A 22,028-nucleotide genomic window follows, 5' to 3' on the forward strand; every position below is an offset into this window, starting at 1 on the left:
CAAGTTGTCTCAAGACACTTTACATGATAGAGCAGAGATCCGACATTGTCCCACCCTGAGCAAGCAATTTTTGCGACAGCTACAAAAAACACTCCTTAACTGGAAGAAACGTCCGAAAGGCTGCCCTTAGCGGTCGGATGGGTGGGCTGCGACTGCTTTCAATAATTTTATCCAGAAAAGGTTGAGAACCACTGATTCATATTGTTTTATTTCTGCAATCTGCCTACTACGTACCATGGACAGTTTTGATGAAAGGTTAGGAGGTACAGACCTCTTTAATCCCTCTCTGGGCGACTATACAAACACAACCAGAAGGCAATTCATGGAGAAAGACAGATAGCATTATAAAACACTACTAGAGTACATCCCATCACGATTACCACCTCGACTTTGCAGATGACATCGCCCTAGTCTCGGACACAGCAAAGAAAGGAAGAAAAATACTACTGGCAGTTGAAACGGAGTGCAGGAGGATCGGCCTCAAGCTCAATGCCAAGAACACAAACGCGATGACATTTAACACAGAGGAAAAAAACATGCCACAGCCAACAGGACAGTGCTCAAGGTAGCCGAGGACTGCAAATATATTGGTGCCTTGACTGCTTCAACATAATAAAATCTGGAGGGGATGGAGGGTAAAGGAACTGGTTGGAATAACGTGTTCCTTCCACGCGCTACGTCCAGCCAGGGAAACTCTCCCCTGTCAGGTGACAAGAAGGTTTGATTGATTGATTGAAATTTTTATTAGGCAAAAGAATGTAAAACAACACAGTTACATTTATAATACTTTGACTAAAAGGTCTGACCAAAAAAGTCCTTGCGGACTTGTTTCCGTTGCGGTCCTTGAATTAATTTCATAGACATATATAGTAGCAACCAAACAGTTCAAATCAACATAAGGTCAGTTGGCTCTCATGCATTGAAGGAGGCATGAGCTCGGCCCTGGCCTCCCTAAGTTGTTAGAGGGAAGGTACAGTAGTGCCCAGGATTACATAGACAATTGGCACTGGGTGTAAAAAATGGGGTTACAAAATCGTGGGATAAAATTTTAAGAAGAAAAAAAACAAAAAAAAACATAGTATAATCTGAAGGTCCGGAGGGCACATGCCTGAAATGCCTTGCAGGGGATGAGGAGAGTGTGGAAATCTGACATGGGAGATGACTTCAAGAGGTGGCTGTTCGTGCATGGCTACAGTGGACATGGACGCTCACAGCACAGCAGGAAAAGACCCTGGATGGCGCATGGGCAGACCACATCAGAAAATGTGGACCTCTACAGAGGCCTCCTGCGGGTCATGGACAAGGTCAGAGAGAGAGCGATGATGCTGGCAGTGCACTGTGTCAGGCACCTGGAACTGGGGAAGAAGTGCACCACCTACGTAGTAGACACACTGCGGTGCGACTGCTGAGCTAACAACACTGCAGAGCTCAAGAGCCTGATGCTAGACAGGAGGGTGCGGAGGGCAGGGATTCAGGAGTGGACTCTTACTCTTACTCTTGCCGGGTACAACGGCAACGGGTACAACATGTTGAATGGTTACTCTGACAAAGGGGACAAGCGGGTACTACATAACCTGGAGGGGCATGCGTTCCCAGCGGGCATCGCCCTAGTGCAGGGGTCTTCAACGTTTTTCGGGCCAAGGACCCCTTAGCCGAGAGAGACCCCCACTACATATTGTATACAATGTGGTTGTGTTGCAGATTCAACTTTTTCATAGATTTCATGGATAGCTTCATAGACGTGTTTGACAGCAACTATCATTGTGTAGTGTTGTGTTGGATTCATGTACACTTAAACCCGGCCTCAATACTTGTACTTGGTCTGCTTTTTTCCCCCTACACCAAACCTCTTTGCCGAAACTAGACGATCTACAAGCTCACGTGAGCTTGTACAGTAGATCGGCTATTTTCGCCTAATGTTCCCTTCAGAATAGGGATGCTGGGGATGCTAGGGCTCACGTGAGCTTGTAGATCGGCTGTTTTCGGCTAATGTTCCCCTCAGAATAGGGATGCTGGGATTCAAGTGGTTAATGCAAAAACAGAAAGAACTAGAAAATGTGCTCCTCGGAGCACAAGTCTCCGCCAGCAGACCCGTGCTATTTTAATAGCACGGGTCGTCCTGGTAGAACGGGTCGTCTTGGTAGAATGCGTGTGGTTTTTGGTGTTCTGCAGGGGCGACTGAATATGTAGTGTCTGCATCTAAAAAATGTTCTTCTTGAAGCAATGTGTCATATGGGAGTCCTCGTAATTGACTGGTTTGTTCAAATGCTTGTCTGTCTTCTTCATCTTCATTGTCTTGAACAGTTTCAGCAGTTGATTGATTGGTGTGTTTGATCTATGTCAATTTTCTCTAGTGCTACATAATGTATTTGATCAAGGTGGCCAATTGTTACAGTATTAAGACTTCGGCCTTGTTGTGGGATCAATTCAACTCTATAGTCCTCTTCTGTGTTACTGTTGTAGATGAGTATGCTTTCTTAGCTTTGGCCTTCTGCGCCTTTGCTTGACCAATGTTAGGTGTTCTCAGATGGACACACACACGCACGGACGGACGGGTGATTTGTACTGGAAGGTACTGTTTCAATCAAGACTGATTGATCCTGTCTTACCTCACTTCAAAAAACATAAATGGCTTTTTGAAGTGACACACCTATTTATAGGATTTTATTTCGTCATGCGTCCCTCTAGCCAATCAAAGGCATTGGTGTCAACATATTGACACGTGTCACGTGGAGCTTGACCAATGTTAGCTTGGCTAGGAGGGAGGTGAACACACGGCGGGACGAAGCGAAAACATACTCTCCGCGGAGACAATAATTACACAATTACAATGACCAATTACACAAATATTTGACGGCCCCCCTGTAGTAACTCTGAGGAGGGGTTCCCTGTTGAAAACCCCTACCCTAGTGTCGAAATGTATAAAATGTGGGAGAAAGAAAATGAAAACAAAACAGCCAGGGTTGATACCATCTGGGAATGGTCTGGTGACATCACTCTGGTCTGGCGTTCTATATATAAGGGATGACAGACAGGCCAGAACAGACCATGGAGGAGACTCTAGCACGGTTGAAGTTGGGCATACGGGCCCTGCAGGAGAGGCTCGTACAGGTACAGGAAGGGCTTGTACAGGGTAGACTGGTACAGGAACAGGGCAGGCTACAGGGGAGGTTGGCACCACAGACCATCGAGGAGAGGCTGGAGAGGCTGGCACGCGAACATGAGAGGCTGGTGCAGGAGTATGAGAGACTAGCACAGGAGTATGAGAGGCTGAAGAGAGAAGAGGAGAGACTGGTACAGGAACAGGAGAGACTGGAACAGGAGAGATTGGCACAGGAGCTGCGGATAGAGGATGATGCGGGGCTGGCACAGGGCTTTGCCGCCGTTGAGGCCATTGAGGCCATCGAGGTCATGGAGCTCATCGAGGCCATCGAGGCCATCGAAGCCGCAGAGGCACACGCCAACCTGGATTTTGACCCGGTTGTGGAGTCTCCACCAGCCAATCTAATAGACTGTCTGCCACACACTACCATCCATGACACCGTGGAGGACTCCTGTCCAATCTGCTGCGGCGAATACATTCGAGGGGACGTGTGCACTCATATGCCCTGTAACCACGGGTTCCACAGACTGTGCATCGAACTGTGGCTGCAGAGGTCTGGCACATGCCCGGTGTGCCGCCAGGTCTTGACTCCCCCCAGCCCCATGCCATAGACGCCCCATCTTGTGTAGAGCCCGCGCCCCTCTTAGCAGAGTCCCAGAACCAGTAAGGTTTTTATCACGTTTATTTTCAAGACTTCAAGACAAATTGTTGAGCGATCGACTTAACCACTTAAACCCGGTTGACCGGAGTCCCTCTGGGGTCTATACTAGTGTCTTTTCTGTTTTCTGTTATTGTGGGGAAAGCTTCGACAAGTGTTGCGAGGCCTTGTGAGCTTGTCAATCTGCTATTTTTGTCTCCGCCGGAGGCGGAGAGTATGTTTTAGCTTCGTCCCGCTGTGTGTCCCCCTCCCCCCTAGCCAAGCTAACATTGGTCAAACTTCACGTGACACGTGACAATACAGTATGTTGTCACCAATGCTTTTGATTGGCTAGCGAGACGCATGCCGAAATAAAATCCTATAAATAGGTGTGTCACTTCAAAAAGCCATTTATGCTTTTTGAAGTGAGGTAAGACGTAAGACAGGATCAATCAGTCTTGATTGGAACAGTACCTTCCAGTACAAATCACCCGTCCGTGCGTGTGTGTGTCCCTCTGAGAACACCTAACATTGGTCAAGCAAAGGCGCAGAAGGCCAAAGCTAAGAAAGCATACTCATCTACAACAGTAACACAGAAGAGGACTATAGAGTTGAATTGATCCCACAACAAGGCCGAAGTCTTAATACTGTAACAATTGGCCACCTTGATCAAATACATTATGTAGCACTAGAGAAAACTGACATAGATCAAACACACCAATCAACTGCTGAAACTGTTCAAGACAATGAAGATGAAGAAGACAGACAAGCATTTGAACAAACCAGTCAATTACGAGGACTCCCATATGACACATTGCTTCAAGAAGAACATTTTTTAGATGCAGACACTACATATTCAGTCGCCCCTGCAGAACACCAAAAACCACGCGCATTCTACCAAGACGACCCGTTCTACCAAGACGACCCGTGCTATTAAAATAGCACGGGTCTGCTGGCGGAGACTTGTGCTCCGAGGAGCACATTTTCTAGTCTGTGAATGTTTTCCCCACAATACGGATGCTGGGGTTTAAGTGGTTAAACCTGTCGAGCATATCGCCAAAGACCCAAGAGAGTGATATGCTGCAGGGTCAGCGATTTAGAAAAGGTAACTGAAACTCGTTAAAGGTTAATTAAACAGATTACAGACGTAGATTAAATATTCTTTATTTTTCCCTGTGTTTACTTTTATAAGGCAGCACCATGGGCAGCAATCATAAAGAGGTTTTAGCTTTGTAACTTGGCGGCTGCTCCAGGCATCACTTTAGGGACCATAATAATAATAATAATAATAATAATAACTAGAAAATGTGCTCCTCGGAGCACAAGTCTCCGCCAGCAGACCCGTGCTATTTTAATAGCACGGGTCGTCTTGGTAGAACGGGTCGTCTTGGTAGAATGCGCGTGGTTTTTGGTGTTCTATAGGGGCGACTGAATATGTAGTGTCTGCATCTAAAAAAAAATCTTCTTGAAGCAATGTGTCATATGGGAGTCCTCGTAATTGACTGGTTTGTTCAAATGCTTGTCTGTCTTCTTCATCTTCATTGTCTTGAACAGTTTCAGCAGTTGATTGGTGTGTTTGATCTATGTCAGTTTTCTCTAGTGCTACATAATGTATTTGATCAAGGTGGCCAATTGTTACAGTATTAAGACTTCGGCCTTGTTGTGGGATCAATTCAACTCTATAGTCCTCTTCTGTGTTACTGTTGTAGATGAGTATGCTTTCTTAGCTTTGGCCTTCTGCGCCTTTGCTTGACCAATGTTAGGTGTTCTCAGAGGGACACACACACGCACGGACGGGTGATTTGAACTGGAAGGTACTGTTCCAATCAAGACTGATTGATCCTGTCTTACCTCACTTCAAAAACGTAAACGGCTTTTTGAAGTGACACACCTATTTATAGGATTCTATTTCGTCATGCGTCCCTCTAGCCAATCGTGGAGCTTGACCAATGTTAGCTTGGCTAGGGGCCATGCTCACACACGGCGGGACGAAGCGAAAACATACTCTCCACCTACGGCGGAGACAATAATAAACCAAACAAAAGTTATCAGAGAATGGGACATTATTTGACCTGGTCAATCAGAACATCCTTCAATTTGTTCTTGCATAAATCAAGTGAAGATAGTTGTTGATAGATAATTTATAATCAATAGTGTATTAGATTATGATTATTGTATTGTATCATTTTGGATAATTGCATAAAGTATGATGTATTTGCTCAGAAGGGACAGTTCTGTAACTGCCGATATAAGATGTCCTTGCTCCCTGGCCTACTCTTTCTTACCCATGCAAGTTGTGGCTACAGTTTATCCATGATGCCTTAGCCCAGGCAACCTTGTCACGAGATGAGCCTTCGCCCCTGTTCATGTTGATATTATATTGTGGGGTGGGCTTAATGAAAGATAAACTGTCTGTTATGGGGAACATTTTGTATTACCAGTAGAGAATATCTTAGATGCTGTACCACCTTGTCTCTCCTGTGCAAATAATCAAGTAAACCTGATTATTTAAGACTTACTCCGTGTTACTTATTTTTACGGTATTCCTTATTGAAAGCATACTATCCTGTTTTTTTTACCAGTTAAGTTATCAGTTGTATACCAGTAGAGAACTTCCCTACACTTTGTACTACACTACAAAGTGTAGTACCTCTGTGTAGTGCTCACTTGTGCCACTAGTCGGTGAGTGACACTTCTAGTTGTAACTTACTAGAAGTTCTGCCCGCTACGCGGGCAGAATTCTAGTACCCCCCCCCCCCTCCCCCCCCCCCTTAGGGGTCCCTGGAGACCCTGGGGTCTCCAGGCCGTGACCTACAGACACTGCGAAGGAAAACTGTGAAGCCACAGCCACGCATGCAAGATGTTGCACATGAATTCTGCAGCCGCACTGAGGCGCTCCAACACAAACACTCTGACATTAAGCTTCACACAACAAACATCAGCAGCACACACAAACATTCACCACAATGACAAACAAATTACGTCCGCGCAAAAATGAGCAAGGGCTCGCTTATTTTGGGGTTCAAAAATCGTGGGCTAAAAATTTCCCCCAAAAAAGTTTTTAAATTTTTAACAGCGCATCGCCTCCTGCCGTCCTTTCTCTCTCTCCATCTCCGTGTCTCTCTCTCTCTCTCTCCCTCTGGCCCTCTCTCTCTCCCTGTCTTCCTCTCTCTCCCTCCCTCGTTCCCTCTCTCTCTCTTTCCCTCCCTCTCTTCCTCTCTCTCTCTCTCCCTCTATGTCTCTCTGTCTCTCTCTGCCCGTCAGCGAATAAATTAAGGCACTCGCACCCTGACTCGCACAAAACAATGGCTGCTGTTCGTTTTTTGTAGCGGGCAGAATTCTAGTACCCCCCCCCCTACCCCCCCCCAAAGAAAATGTCGTTTGGGGGTACAAAATCATGGGATAAAAAAAAAAAAAAACCCAGAGGGTCTCCCCCCCCCCCCCTTAGGGGTCCCTGGAGACCCTGGGGTCTCCAGGCCGTGACCTACAGACACTGCGAAGGAAAACTGTGAAGCCACAGCCACGCATGCAAGATGTTGCACATGAATTCTGCAGCCGCACTGAGGCGCTCCAACACAAACACTCTGACATTAAGCTTCACACAACAAACATCAGCAGCACACACAAACATTCACCACAATGACAAACAAATTACGTCCGCGCAAAAATGAGCAAGGGCTCGCTTATTTTGGGGTTCAAAAATCGTGGGCTAAAAATTTCCCCCAAAAAAGTTTTTTAATTTTTAACAGCGCATCGCCTCCTGCCGTCCTTTCTCTCTCCATCTCCGTGTCTCTCTCTCTCTCTCTCTCCCCTCTGGCCCTCTCTCTCTCCCTGTCTTCCTCTCTCTCCCTCCCTCGTTCCCCCTCTCTCTCTCCCTCCCTCCCTCTCTTCCTCTCTCTCTCTCTCCCTCTATGTCTCTCTGTCTCTCTCTGTCCGTCAGCGAATAAATGAAGGCACTCGCACCCTGACTCGCACAAAACAATGGCTGCCGTTCGTTTTTTGTCGGCTGCACTCGGAGCCATTCGGGCTCACTCGAACTCGCCACCTGATTGGCCAGCTTTTGCTGTCAATCACAGAACGATGAGCGACGTTGCCATGTCCAGGTTTTGTAAGCGTGAAGTGGGTGTAAATTGGTTAGAGAAAGTGCGTCGACGCATGCGCAGTGGGCAGCTTTGTGTGTTAGGTTGCTTGTTGCTCGCTTAGGTTGCTTGTTGCTCGCGCACGATCTGGCAACAGCGGGTTTTTTGGTCGTTGCTTTCAGCCAACAATCGGATTGTAGGTTAGATAGTACCCAAGGCACTATAGTGTAATCTGGGCTAGTCTAGGTTTAGTTTAGGTTCGACTCTCTGGAGCTGTGGGGAATACTTAAAAGTAAAACTCAGACACAAAGATGTTAACTGATTGCCGGCTATTTACATAGAAAAACCAATAAACATAAAACAAACAAACATACATACAGGGGAATACAAAATGGTTGGTACCAAACTGTGGCAATTGCTTGGCCACTTCACTTATCACAGTTCACTGTGTCTCTCTAATTTGGGTGCACCCTTCTAACTTGAACCTTCAGTCAATCAACATTAAATTCAAGATTCTGTTCCAGTTCAATCAAAATAACAATGAAAATAGGACAATTGCAAAATACAAATCCACCCTTTAAATAAGGTAATTATTCACTCAGTCACAGTTCCCAATTTGAGGAGGTAAGGTAGGGTAAGTGTCAGTATACGTGTTAAGGGATCAGAGTTCCAAGGATAAACCAGGAGGGTAGGTATCAGTATACGTGTCAGAGTTCCAGGTGGGTTCCAATACCTAGGAGGTAAGTATCTGGGTTCCAAGTTCCAGGGGTGTGTGTGTGTGTGTGTGTGTGTGTGTGTGTGTGTGTGTGTGTGTGTGTGTGTGTGTGTGTGTGTGTGTGTGTGTGTGTGTGTGTGTGTGTGTGTGTGTGTGTGTGTGTGTGTGTGTGTGTGTGTGTGTGTGTGTGTGTGTGTGTGTGTGTGTGTGTGTGTGTGTGTGAGGGAGAGTGGGAGAGAGGGGGAATTGGGAATACTGCAGCTGAGAGTGGGGGAGTCTGCAGAAGTAGGCCTACCACACAGTAGAGTGCAGTAGAACTGTCCAGTGATCGCTGTCAATCACTCTCAAGATCCGGGTGGGTTAGCTCGCCATCAATTGGAACGGTCACTGGAAAAGATCCAATCCAACAAAAAACCTGACCTGTCATCAGACAGGGTCAGAGAAATCTAATCAGTATCATAGTATCTACTGTCTGTTTTCTATTCAGTTTTTAACCATGAAATAACATTACATGAACTTTTTTGAATGAAACAATAAATCAAATACTGTATGCAACACTCTGTGCATACTGTATGCAACACTGTGCATCTTTAAATCTTTGTACATACTTTTTAAACAAACATATGTATTTTAAACAAAAACATCTTCACATGAATTCAAATAGAGACAGACTTCACGCCAAGTTTGAAGTGAGTCAGTTCGGATGCATTGATGGCAGAACCGACATCAGCGTGCGCTTCACCGCCGACCCGAGGGAATGCCGTGCAATAGGCGTTTGTCCAGAAACACAGACCCGACTGATATGCCCATATATGGGCCTACCCATAGATGGAGGGACGGCAATATATCAAAATGCCCAAATATGGAGATTCAATGACATCACATACACTCTACTAGACATAGCACTGACATCATAGATGTCTGACATCACAGACTTGCCTCCAATACAAGACATCACGTACAAAATAAGACTCATTCTTTTACAGAGCAGGATTGCGACAGATCAGGTTATATTCAGTGTGTTGGTGGTCTGTAAAATGTTGCACTGGACAGTGAAAGTGAGACAAGGATTAGATAAGGGATTGACTTAAGCTGCAGTAGCAGTGGGGCACAAGGTGTACTCCTTTGGAGGTTACGATTGGATGGATCCATTCAAACAGATCCATTCACCACCTCAATTGGATCCGATGGATCCATTCAAACAGATCCATTCATCACCTCGAATGGATCCGATGAATGTGTACATCTTCAACACACTGTCTCTGCAATGGACGATGTTACCTCCAGTGACAAGGAAGAGGAAGAGAGAAGGATGTCACCTTGATGCTCCTTGCTTTTGCATTCACCACACTGCTGTGTTGATAGGAGATATCGTCTACATCTCAGGGGACGTCATTCAGAGTCTGAGCTGTGCAAAAATGGGCTTTATGCATTTGATGTCAACACTCACAAATGGTTCAGGCCCAAGGTTACTGGTACTGTTCCAGAGGAGAGGGCCTGCCACTCAGCCTGTGTCTTGGGGAAGGTCATGTTTATCCATGGAGGATACACCGAGCAGAATATAATCACTAATCACATGTACAAGTTGGACACCACCACAATGGTCTGGTCCTTAATTGACACCAGAGACACTCCACCACCTGCTTCAATTGGGCACTCTGCCACCATCATCGGGACAAAGATGTTTGTATTTGGGGGGGGTCGGGAGGGCCGGCGGTACAACAACAACATCAGAGTGTTTGACACAGAGACCAACTGCTGGCTGAGCACACCTTCTGCACAGGCTCCTCCAGAAGAACGCCTTTGTCATTCAGCCTTTGTCTACAATGGAGAGCTGTACATATTTGGTGGCAGGATCCTGGATGCCGGCGGCAAGGAGCATACCTTCAATGATTCGTGGAAATTCAATCCAGAGGCCTTTTCCTGGAAGAAGGTTGAGCCTAAGGGGAATGGCATGTTAAAGATGGTTTTCGCATGCTGTTGCATGGTGGGAGATTGCATCATCTTCTCTGGAGGATTCCGCTCAGATTACCTGTATATGTTAGACTTAAATCCTAGTCTGAAAACATTATGCAAGCTAGCAGTTATTCCTGTACAACCGCGTATGAGACAGACTTCACGCCAAGTTTGAAGTGAGTCAGTTCGGATGCATTAATGGCAGAACCGACATCAGCGTGCGCTTCACCGCCGACCCGAGGGAATGCCGTGCAATAGGTGTTGCAAGACCCAACTGATATGCCCATATATGGGTATACCCATAGATGGATGGACGGCAATACATCAAAATGCCCAAATATGGAGATTCAATGACATCACCTACACTCTACTAGACATAGCACTGACATCATTGATGTCTGACATCACAGACTTGCCACCAAAAAAAGACATCACGTACACAATAAGACTAAAAATGGCTTGAAATGCACAAAAATGCCACTATCAAATCAAAATGCAAGCAGCGATGACCGGGCCCTCGACGTTACAAGCCTGTATGGCAATCAGCTGAAAAGTTGGGCTAAATTGCTTAAGCAAAAACAGCCCTCAAAGTGTACCTAGGAAGTTTTGTAGGTTTTCGATGCTGGGAACCGGAGTTATGGCTGTTTAAAGCCCAGCCAATAGGAACAGAGAGGGGGCGGGGTTTAAGCAATTACCGCCTGTCCCTATTGGCCGTCCAAGTGTTCCTAGGAGGTTTTGTAGGTATTCGATGCTGGGAACTGGAGTTATAGCTGTTTAAAGCCCAGCTAATAGGAAGACAGAGGGGGCGGGGCTTCAGCAATTACAGCTCGTCCCTATTGGTGGTCTAAGTCCACGTACCAAATTTGTACTCGGTAGCATGCTGCGAACTCGAGTTATGGCTGTTAAAAGGCCAGCCAATAGGAAGACAGAGGGGGCGGGGCTTCAGAAATTACAGCTCGTCCCTATTGGTGGTGAAACCGTATTGTCGGGCTTGAAGCACACACTTTTGTAGGGGGCGCTATTGAGCCATTAGGCCACGCCCCCCCCCCCCCCCCTTTTTTTATAACCTAATTTTTCGCCACTGGTAATGTGTGTACACAGTCGCGTAACCTTTTGAGTACGTTTAGGCCCTCATTTTCCCGATTCATATAATAATAATCATTGCAGTTTCAATAGGGCTTCGCACTACTGTGCAGTGCTCGGGCCCTAATAATAATAATAATAATAATAATAATAATAATAATAACAACAATAATTGTTTAACTGTTAGTATTAACCGGTTACTGGTTAAACGGTTAACCATTTTCAACCTATCTATCTTCATATAATTGGTCCTCACTAATGCTCATTAGAATATGGTACCATTTTTTTCTACTCTGTCTCAGAGGAGGGCTCTGGACAGTTCAGAATTGCCAGTGACATCATTACTGTGGAATCCAAGCTAATAGGAACTACAGGCTTTCTATTCCTAGATAGTTAGCATGCTATAATGTTCTTGCGCTAATAAAAATGTTAAAGCCCTATGTCTAATGATGGTAGGCGGATTTCTGAAGTGTCCACAGCCCTCCCATGAGACACAGACCGAGTAGGAAATAAATTGTACCATTTTATAATGAGCATTAGTGAGGACTAATTATGAAGATAGGCTGTAAATGGGTGAAGTCGTCCTTTAGCATCCTGTAGCTGAGTGGGGAGTTGGTTGGGATTGTCGGTTGTCCAGAACCGTCCAATCGATCGACTTCAAACATGGTGTGTGTGTCGCTGAGGACCCGCGGGAGTCATGTGCAGAGTGGGAATTAGTTTCTTCAAAACATATCCATAAATCCCTTAATCCCCTTATATGGAGATCCCAAGACCCCAGAGCCGCGGTAGAACATTGAAGCTGCCGCTCCTGGTGGTCAAATCTGAGAATGCACTACTTCCGCATTTAAAATGCTACGCCTGCTCACGACCCAATATTGGTACTTCTGGCAGACTCATAAGCATAGACCCAATGGACTCAATTTTATGATACCGTCAGACTTCCGGGTGCTTCAACGCCACTGAGCAACCTTCATTGAAATGAATAGCTAGGGGCGGGGCAGTCCGCCCTCTAGATATATTATAACTCTATGGGAGATCCCTGACCCCCCCACCCCCATCTTTGTAGCCGACTTATTTCAAAAGAATGAATAAAAACATAAAAGATAAAATGTCCTTGAATTAAAAAGGAGACAATAATTGTAGTGAAAATAGCAGATCTACAAGCTCACAAGGTCGGCTATTTTGTAGATCGGCTATATTTTCACTAGTTCGGGTCCCGGAGAGACATCACATTCCTCTTTTGGGTCTCTCGAGCTTAAAAGTTTTAGGACCCACTGGCCCACTAAAAGCATATGGAGGGATGAGAGGAGGAGGTTGGAGCAGAGTGAAGGGACAGGGTGTGGTGTGGTGTACAACAGCACACAGTGATGCTTTAAAAGCCTCTGGTCTCCTGGGACAACATGCACAACAACTGGCACTGGCACAGAGATGTTCCATTGACCTACATTATACACCCAACTGCTCTGCCCAGATTCTGGCTCTCTCTCTTAACACTTCTCCCCAGCGGTGGAATAAGTCCTCAGATAATGTTTTACTTAAAGACATATTGTGTAACTACTGTATTGCAATTACACTTTCAATATAATCTTTCACAGTTATTTCACAATAAGCGTTCCACATAAAAAAGAATAAAACATTTGGCACTCACTGCAAAATGACGTATAGGAAAGCACCGGAAATATACTGGAAATGTATTTATTTGTGTATACCCTCTCTAAGGGAATGTGCCATGAATATTCTGCAAACTAAGAACACAATGATGCATACGGTAGAACAAGAACTTTTCCAATGCCCTCGAGGCCAATGATTCTCAAATAGCTTCACACTGGGACTGAACCTTTGCATTGCCCATAAACTCAGTAAACTATGTGGCAAAATAAGCCCATAGTATATGGGTAGTTTTGTTGCAGTCGGGCAGAAACCTCGTATCTCCATATTTCCACTGTTTATGCTTTTACGTAAATGAATGCCCAACTTCCTCATACAAGAGTGTCGCACAAAAGTAGTGAAAATAGCCGATCTACAATCTCACAACGTGTCACAATGCGACGCATTGTGAACTTGTAGATCAGCTATTTTCACTATTTTAAATCGCTTTTTAAAATGATAATAAAAAAGGAATGGTTTTGGCCATACAAGGTTTCCACCGACAAAAAATGTTTCATCCGTGACCCTGTCAGAACATCTGGTGATCCAGGTGTGCGATCCGCTGGCTGACAAACACTGGCATAAAGCAACTAAAAAGATGACAGAAGTAGAGCTGTAGGCACCAATATTTCCACTTCAATACTCATAGCCTCGCAGTCTAAGCAAAATATGTTTCCCAACAGACAAACAACAATAACAGCACATGGTTTAGTGAACTAGTTTTTAAAAGTTGTGAGTCTCATATTCTGCTCCAGGGTTCCATTGGTAAGAACAAAAAAGAGGGGACATTTTCTCAACCACTTAAAACCTATATACAGTAGCTACTTTGTCGTATGTCAAATACGGACTTTCACTTGTAACAGAGTATTTCTACATCGCAGTATTGACAGTTTAATGTGAGTACTTTCTCCACCGCACTGACTTCTACTACAGTACAAGAAAGAAATCACTTACAGATGAAAACATTAGTGGAAGAGGACATGAATCATTATGTCTACAGCTACCGTTCTACTGCCACAGGTCTCAGCTCCACACATTGAGCTGTAGCAGGGCCTGGCTGCCGCTGGGAGACACATATTAATGTGAGATAAAGCCAGACTTGCCAGATCTCGCAAGAGAAACGTGGTCAGGTCTATGAAAACCAGCCACATGCACACACGCACACGCACACACACACACACACACACACACACGCACACGCACACGCACACGCACACACACACACACACACACACACACACACACACACACACACACACACACACAGCTCTTTGAAAATAGTTGATACACAAGCTTGTGCTATAAAAAAACAAATGAGAAAAATGTGGAATGTTTTTTTTTAATTTGGGGGTCCTTGACGTATACGTTTGAGAACCACTGGTTTAAACAACATTATGAAGCAAGCCCAGATAAGCAACTACACCCCAAAAAAACATTTTTAGGTATTTTTTTAGTTTCTTCAGTATTTACAATTTTCCAGATGTATGGAGAGTCGGGATGACTGGAAGCAACGATGGAGGGCTCGTCTGAGGACGACCTAGAGAGACTACATCTCAGAGGAAAATATTGTACTTTTACTCCACTACAATTATTTGAAAACTTCTATTCAACACTATCTAATTGTTATTACGAAACGTATACATTAACCACTTCAGCCCTATTTAAACTTTGGCTATTTTCAAAAGATTTGAATACATTTTATAGGATACCTTGTGAAACTTTTGGTACTTTTAAGTATATTTTGATGTCATTCCTTTTGTACTTTTAGTCAAGTACATTTGGATTACCGGACTTTCACGTACATACAGAGTATTTCCACATTGTAATAGTACTTTTTCCACCACAGAACGCCACTGCGTGTGTGTGTGTGTGTGCGTGCGTATGTGTCAGTCAGTGGAGTGGAGGATTGAGTCAAGCAACTCCGCTCAGCCTCATCCCATCCCACTGTGCTAAAGAACCACTTAACAGGGGCTTGACAGGCTCTTGGTATGACAGCCGTCATGCCAAGAGGGTCCTTGAGGGGGTTCCAGGGGGTTCCCAGGTAAATGATTAATAGTTAGAAGTCAAATGGACCCTAATGGGTTTGTAACTCAGAGAGTGTACACATGGAACCAAATGGACCCTTAAAGCCAATTTATGCTTTGCGTGACACATCGCAGGGCAAAATAATTGTCACGGAGGACCTTCGCGCCGCGGACAGTATCGCATACCTCTGGAAATATTTACGGTCGCAGGCGTATCATAAAATGTTGCGCACTCTGATTGGTTGGGATGACGAAGTAAGCTCAGTTTCCGCAGAGATGCGCGAGACCACGTTCACTACCTTGTTTACATTTTGTACACTATGTTGGTCAGTCGCAGACAGTATGAACACTCACACATCGGGAAAGTTCCCGGTTCGATCCCCGCCTCCACCTTTGTTACTGCCGACATGTCCTTGAGCAAGACACTGAACCCCTAGCTGCTCCCGATGAGCAGGTTGGTGTCCTCTGCCGTCGGTGGGAATGTAATACACATTGTAAAGCGCTTTGGATAAAGGCGCTATATAAATGCACCATTTACTTGACGATTGTACAGTGTAGATTAGGATCCCAGAAACTAAATAATAAATTCAATATATCAAAGTGGGGGTCCTTGAAATTAAAAAGGTTGAGAATCAACCTACTGTGCTACTGTATGTATAGCACCTCAATCATGCTAAAGAGACACAGTGTGTGTGTGTGTGTGTGTGTGTGTGTGTGTGTGTGTGTGTGTGTGTGTGTGTGTGTGTGTGTGTGTGTGTGTGTGTGTGTGTGTGTGTGTGTGTGTGTGTGTGTGTGTGTGTGTGTGTGTGTGTGTGTGTGTGTGTGTACTACTGTAATAATCCAGCATTGAATTGAATCATCGTTCAGCACTGACCTAGTTTACCAGCCCCCTACAGTTGCTAGAAATGCACTGAGAGAGAGAACACACATTCTTCCACCATGCCATAACGCCTGATCTGGAATCTGTTAAGACTGATACACTGTGATACACATACACTTATAAGCTGTATTATTTATCATTGGCTTTACAGCAGCGGTTCTCAAAGTGGGGTCCGGGGAACCCCAGGGGTCCTTGAGGTTTGCTCTAGGGGGTCCTCAGCAAAATGTGTTAACATGGCATAAAAATGTGTTAAACATGAATTATATACCCTAGTCCATACCCGGGGATGTGCGCACTCAAAGTATTTGAAGACTTTGGGTTATGCGCTGTCTACACAGTATATTCTGGCTCTGTCATGTACATGGAATGCATTGCATCCCTAAACAAAGTAGTATAGCTAGCAGCACATCATTCAGGTGAATGAAGAAAGCTTTGATGGTAATTGGTCATTAGCCGAGCTTTCATGATATTGAAATTGTAAGAGAGAGAGAGAGAGAGGGAGAGGGAGAGGGAGAGGGAGAGGGAGGAGAGAGAGAGAGAGAGAGAGAGAGAGAGAGAGAGAGAGAGAGAGAGAGAGAGAGAGAGAGAGAGAGAGAGAGAGCAATGTGCATGGAAATATTTTTTTTAGGCAGGTTGCTGCGGACCCCCAGTGAATGCTTGGTGGACCCCTTGGGAGTCCGCAGACCCCAGGTTGGGGTTCACTGAGCTATGCTATTTGTGCTAATAAGACGACGGACAGATCGCTATTCTGCAGCCTAGCTCAGTTATACACACACACACACACACACACACACACACACACACACACACACACACACACACAGCTGAGCTCCACGTTGGTTCTCATTCACAGAGAGAAGTTCTTGTCAGCGGCCTCGTTTCTCAACGTGAACATACAATGTACTTTCTGACACAGACACACGCCGACACTCTGCTCCGTTGTATCATTGTGTAAACAACACACTAATGATGTTAGCCCCAATAGTAGCCCCGGACCTGGACCTGGACCGTGGTCGCGCATGCGCACGTGGTCGCGCATGCATGTGCACGTGCATGGCCACGCATACACGGACGGCCGCGGACCCCCAGTGAACACACACAGACACGGTGTAGGACAGGTCCACATCCGCGGACCCGACGTTCCGCTCCGTTGCGCTCTGCTCCATTGTATCAGTGAGTAAACAACACGCTAACGCTATTAGCACCAACAGCTAACATACTCTGGTGACCCCGTGTCCACACATGGCCATGCATGCATGCGCACGTACGTGGCCACGTGCGCATGCATGTGCATGTGATCGCACGCACAGTATGCGCAGTAACGGCAAAAACTCCGGCCGTAGAGTTAAACAGAGTTTCGAAAAAACGCTAATAAACAGCTTGAATTTGGGAAAGTGAAAAATATCGTTCCTGAGTGTCTGCACATGGTAATGATCATTGGCTGTGTGCAACATCAGATCAATTGCTCAACGCACTGAGGAGAAAAACCTTGTCAGACAGAAGGACAGAGGTTTGTAGAATTATAGGAGGAGTGGCTAATTGATGTGACACGCTGTGATGAGCTTGTAGATATGCAATTCATTTTTAAAAAAATATTTGGGCCCACAGACAAATACATGTGAATTGGCGGGTCCTTGACATGAATACGTTTGAGTCAACCTGTGGGCCAGGGTCCACTGGTGGGCCGTGATGATATTGCAAGTGGGCCCCCAAATAATCAGCAAAACACTAACACATAACATTAATGTTAAAACCTAATAATTAATTGTCATGATATTTTTTCTTTAAAAACATTGTTTTCTTTGTGATACCGATAGGAACGTAACTACTTAAACCCTCTATAGGCTACTTGGTGAAACAGACCTGAGTTGCAACTATACTTGGTCTGCTCTTGTTTCCTTTTACACGAAATCTCTTCGCCAGAAATAGCAGATCTACAAGCTCACAACGCATTGCAGCGCATTGTGAGCTTGTAGCTCTGTTATTTCTGGCGAGTGTTCCCCACAGAATGGGGGGAATCGCCTTGGGGTTAAAGTGGTTTTAAGTATACTATGTTAGTTCCATTGATCCAAGCCAGAACACAATCGATATATCATTCAAATAAACTTGCTGTGAAAATGCACCACTTAACGCTGTCAGAGTTGTCAGATGGGTGGGCCGTAAAGTGGGCCCTGATCCAGAAAAGGTTGGGAACTGCTGCTCCACAGATGACGTACTCATGCGAGCGCAATAAATTAAATCAGGGAATCGCCCCAAGGCCTGTCAGGTTCTCTGGGAGAGCGGAACTGCTTGGATTCTCAAACGTTTTTCTTCCATGGACCCCCAGTTTGACATACATTACATAGGATACACATAGAATACGCATAGATACATAGCGTACATAGAACCACAATGGAAACAAGTCCCCAGGACTTTTTTTTGGCTTATCCTTTTAGCCTTATTGTCTTACTGTAGCCTACTGTATTACTGTATTTTCAATAAGAGGCGAGCGACTCTCCGGTTGTCTGTCTGTGGTCACCAGGTATTCCCGCTGAGCCAAGTGAGAACGCAGGCGTGTGTGTCGCTCCCCATCTGAAAGGCCCTTAAGGGTTCATTTGGTTCCTAACTATAAATCATTTAGCTGGGGACCACCTGGAAGCCCCTCAAGGACCCCTGGGGGGTTGGGGGGGGGGGGGTTGTCCCCGGGGGGGGGGTTGTCCCCTGGGCCCCACATTGAGAACCAATGCTAATAGGAATAGAAATCCTTCATTTCCAATGCAAACCCATGATGCATGATGACAATTTGATTTCGTTCCCCACAGGCTGGAGGAGTGAACTGGAGCGTGGATAACCCGCCTGGCAGTGCAATGTGCAACAGTCTCAAGCCCTGCTTATACTTTGTACTACGGCGGTGTCGCACGCGGAATATAGCCGATCATCAAGCTCACGGCGGGGATGCGATGCCTTGTGAGCTTGTGGATCTGCTATTTTATTGCAATGCGACGCTGTGGCACGACGGCGCATACATCAGGCATTAGTTGCACGCCGGTGTCGCTCGCAGAAAATAGCCGATCTACAAGCTCTCAACGTGTCATGAAGCATTCTGATAGTTTGGGCATGTGCCACCGATGTGCAATAGTGTTTTTGAAGGCTATACCAATTTTTTGGTACCTTATTTTGAATCTCTGTATTTTACAACCTGTTTGCTCCCTCTAATTTTGTATTATTATAATGTATATATATATATTAATCTTGAAGCTAAGATTAATCTCCTTACCCCTCTCTGTATCTGTCCTGTGTTTCATACTGCAGCGCTGCTATGACACCTGCATGTCCCTTGCAGTATCAATAAAGATCGATTGATCGGTCTGTCTGTCTATCTACTGTATCCATCTATTAATTGAGCATTCGTAGAAGCACACAATAAGGGGTATATACCTGAAGCCGTAATTACCTGTCTCATCATGTCACCACTGTCTCCATCATATCACCACTGTCTCCAACAAGTCACCACTGTCTCCAACATGTCACCACTGTCTCCATCATATCACCACTGTCTCCAACAAGTCACCACTGTCTCCAACATGTCACCACTGTCTCCAACATGTCACCACTGTCTCCATCATGTCACCACTGTCTCCAACATGTCACCACTGTCTCCATCATGTCACCACTGTCTCCAACAAGTCACCACTGTCTCCAACATGTCACCACTGTCTCCATCATGTCACCACTGTCTCCAACATGTCACCACTGTCTCCATCGTGTCACCACTGTCTCCATCGTGTCACCACTGTCTCCATCGTGTCACCACTGTCTCCATCGTGTCACCACTGTCTCCATCGTGTCACCACTGTCTCCATCGTGTCACCACTGTCTCCAACATGTCACCTCAGTCATCAACAAGCCACTACTAGGGCTGTATCTATTGACTTTTTCTTTAGCGATTATTCTATCGATTACATTAACCGGATAATTAATGTTACACATTTTTTAATTATCAACACATTGATTAATCACTTAGGCCGTGTTTTATACTTTGTCACACAATGGTGTTGTTCCAAAAAAGTGAAAATATCAGATGTATGAGCTCACAACGGGTCATGATGCGACCCAGGATCATAGATCTGATATTTTCAACATTTTCTTAGGTTTTAGAAATATTTTTCGCCTGTAATGACATGCCCAAAATAGGGATTGATTATTAATTGATTACTTTATTAACGTATCGATTATAGGCTTTTTTTTTTATCATCAATTAAATCGATTAGTTTGACTCACTGTTGCAAACTGTCCCCACAACACATCATGCCATGGCCTGACATCCATTGAGCCTGACATCCCTCTACAGACAGCCTAAAAACTATCAATCATGTCTCCACAATGTATATCTATATTATTTGATATTAATTTGTACTAAGCTGCTTTATGTTTAAATGTATTATTGTTATTATTATAGTCTACTACACTGAGCTCAGAATTGCACCGTTCTGATTCACCGTATAAGAGATCCATTGTCAACTGTAGCTGTTTGTGATACTGTGTCAGAAATCTCGTCTCGTCTCCTACGGTGGACCTTGTGTTTGTCCGTGTGTGTGTGTGTGTGTGTGTGTGTGTGTGTGTGTGTGTGTGTGTGTGTGTGTGTGTGTGTGTGTGTGTGTGTGTGTGAGTGGTGGTGACCAATTTCTGTCATGTGCACCATTAATTCAGTTGTCTTGCAATGACAATGTAGGTTTAAACCTGACAATGAATGACATGCTGCGATTGACTTGTAATAATAACCTGTTAAATATGTGACCATGCAAACGGATGAGAGGAGATCCGAGAGAGAGAGAGAGAGAGAGAGAGAGAGAGAGAGAGAGAGAGAGAGAGAGAGAGAGAGAGAGAGAGAGAGAGAGAGTCATCATCATCTTCATCATCATCAACGCACCTCAACGAAATAGAAGCAGGGCAGGAGGCTCACGCTGTCTTTGGTCAACACCGCCTTGTCTCTGGAGGCCATGGTCGGTTGGATCAGAACGATCCTCCTCTATGAGAAGAAGCCCTGCTCTGTGTTGATGGATGCAGATGGACGCTCTCCTCCTGTCGTGCCGAGATCATAAGCGCACGGATCCTCCTGCCGCTCCTTCTCGCTCCATGTGGATACGAAATCAAGTGTGTGTGGGTTTATTATTGGAGACGACACGCACGGCACAGGGCGATATATTCGACGTGACACACTCCCGATAATCCCGGCGCCAGTGGGTTTTAGTGCGTGTTGTTGGACTGGAGGCTGGAGGAGCGCGCACACACACACAGACAGATAGATGGAAGCAGGCAGCACCGGCCGGGGAGCGTAGTACACTGGAGCTAGATGATGGAGCGCTTCTGTTTTTTTCTATGCCACGGAGCGCCTGACGTGCGCAAGCGCACTGTGCAGAAGGATCATAATGGGTTCAAAGACTCTAAGGTTTTCTATGTATCATCAAAACATTTAAACAGCCATTACAATCCCCCAAAATAGTTTTTAATGTGCATTAGAGTGTCACCTATTCCCTAAAATTATTTATATTCATGAATAAAGCCAGTATTTATATTATATTGTATTGTCATTCATATAAATGCACCCCATAAAATGTCATTCAGTGTAACGCTAAGCATTTAAATAAAATAAAATAAAAATGATGTGCTTTTTTCACAATCACAAGGTTGTATATCAATGCTTAGACTGTCAGAAATTGTATTACTTAGGAAAAAAATACTTATTTTATTTTGAATATCACATTGATGTGTCACTGGTACAACGCACAAGTTGTTGAAGGTTTTTCACAAAAACGTCCTCCCTTACACTGAAAGAAAAAGGACAAAGCTATAAACATAATTTTTTACCTCATTCTTTGACAGTTGTTTTGTCCATCTTAGTCAACAAAACAAAGTTATTGTATT

General features: G+C 45.0%; 1 protein-coding gene across 1 annotated transcript in view; it reads right to left on the reverse strand.

Annotated features, from left to right (window-relative positions):
- The window catches only part of LOC308077142 (phospholipid phosphatase-related protein type 4-like), a gene marked incomplete at both ends in the record, with an annotated part of 78,042 nt that extends 56,937 nt beyond the window's left edge, over positions 1 to 21,105 (reverse strand). The window contains one exon of the mRNA XM_080417726.1: positions 21,034 to 21,105. Coding sequence (XP_080273852.1) covers positions 21,034 to 21,105 — 72 coding nt within the window. The remainder of the gene's footprint in view (positions 1 to 21,033) is intronic.
- Positions 21,106 to 22,028: the final 923 nt, after the last annotated feature.

Source organism: Gymnoscopelus braueri, assembly GCF_963280865.1.
Source record: "Gymnoscopelus braueri genome assembly, chromosome: 21".
Classification (NCBI taxonomy): domain Eukaryota; kingdom Metazoa; phylum Chordata; class Actinopteri; order Myctophiformes; family Myctophidae; genus Gymnoscopelus; species Gymnoscopelus braueri.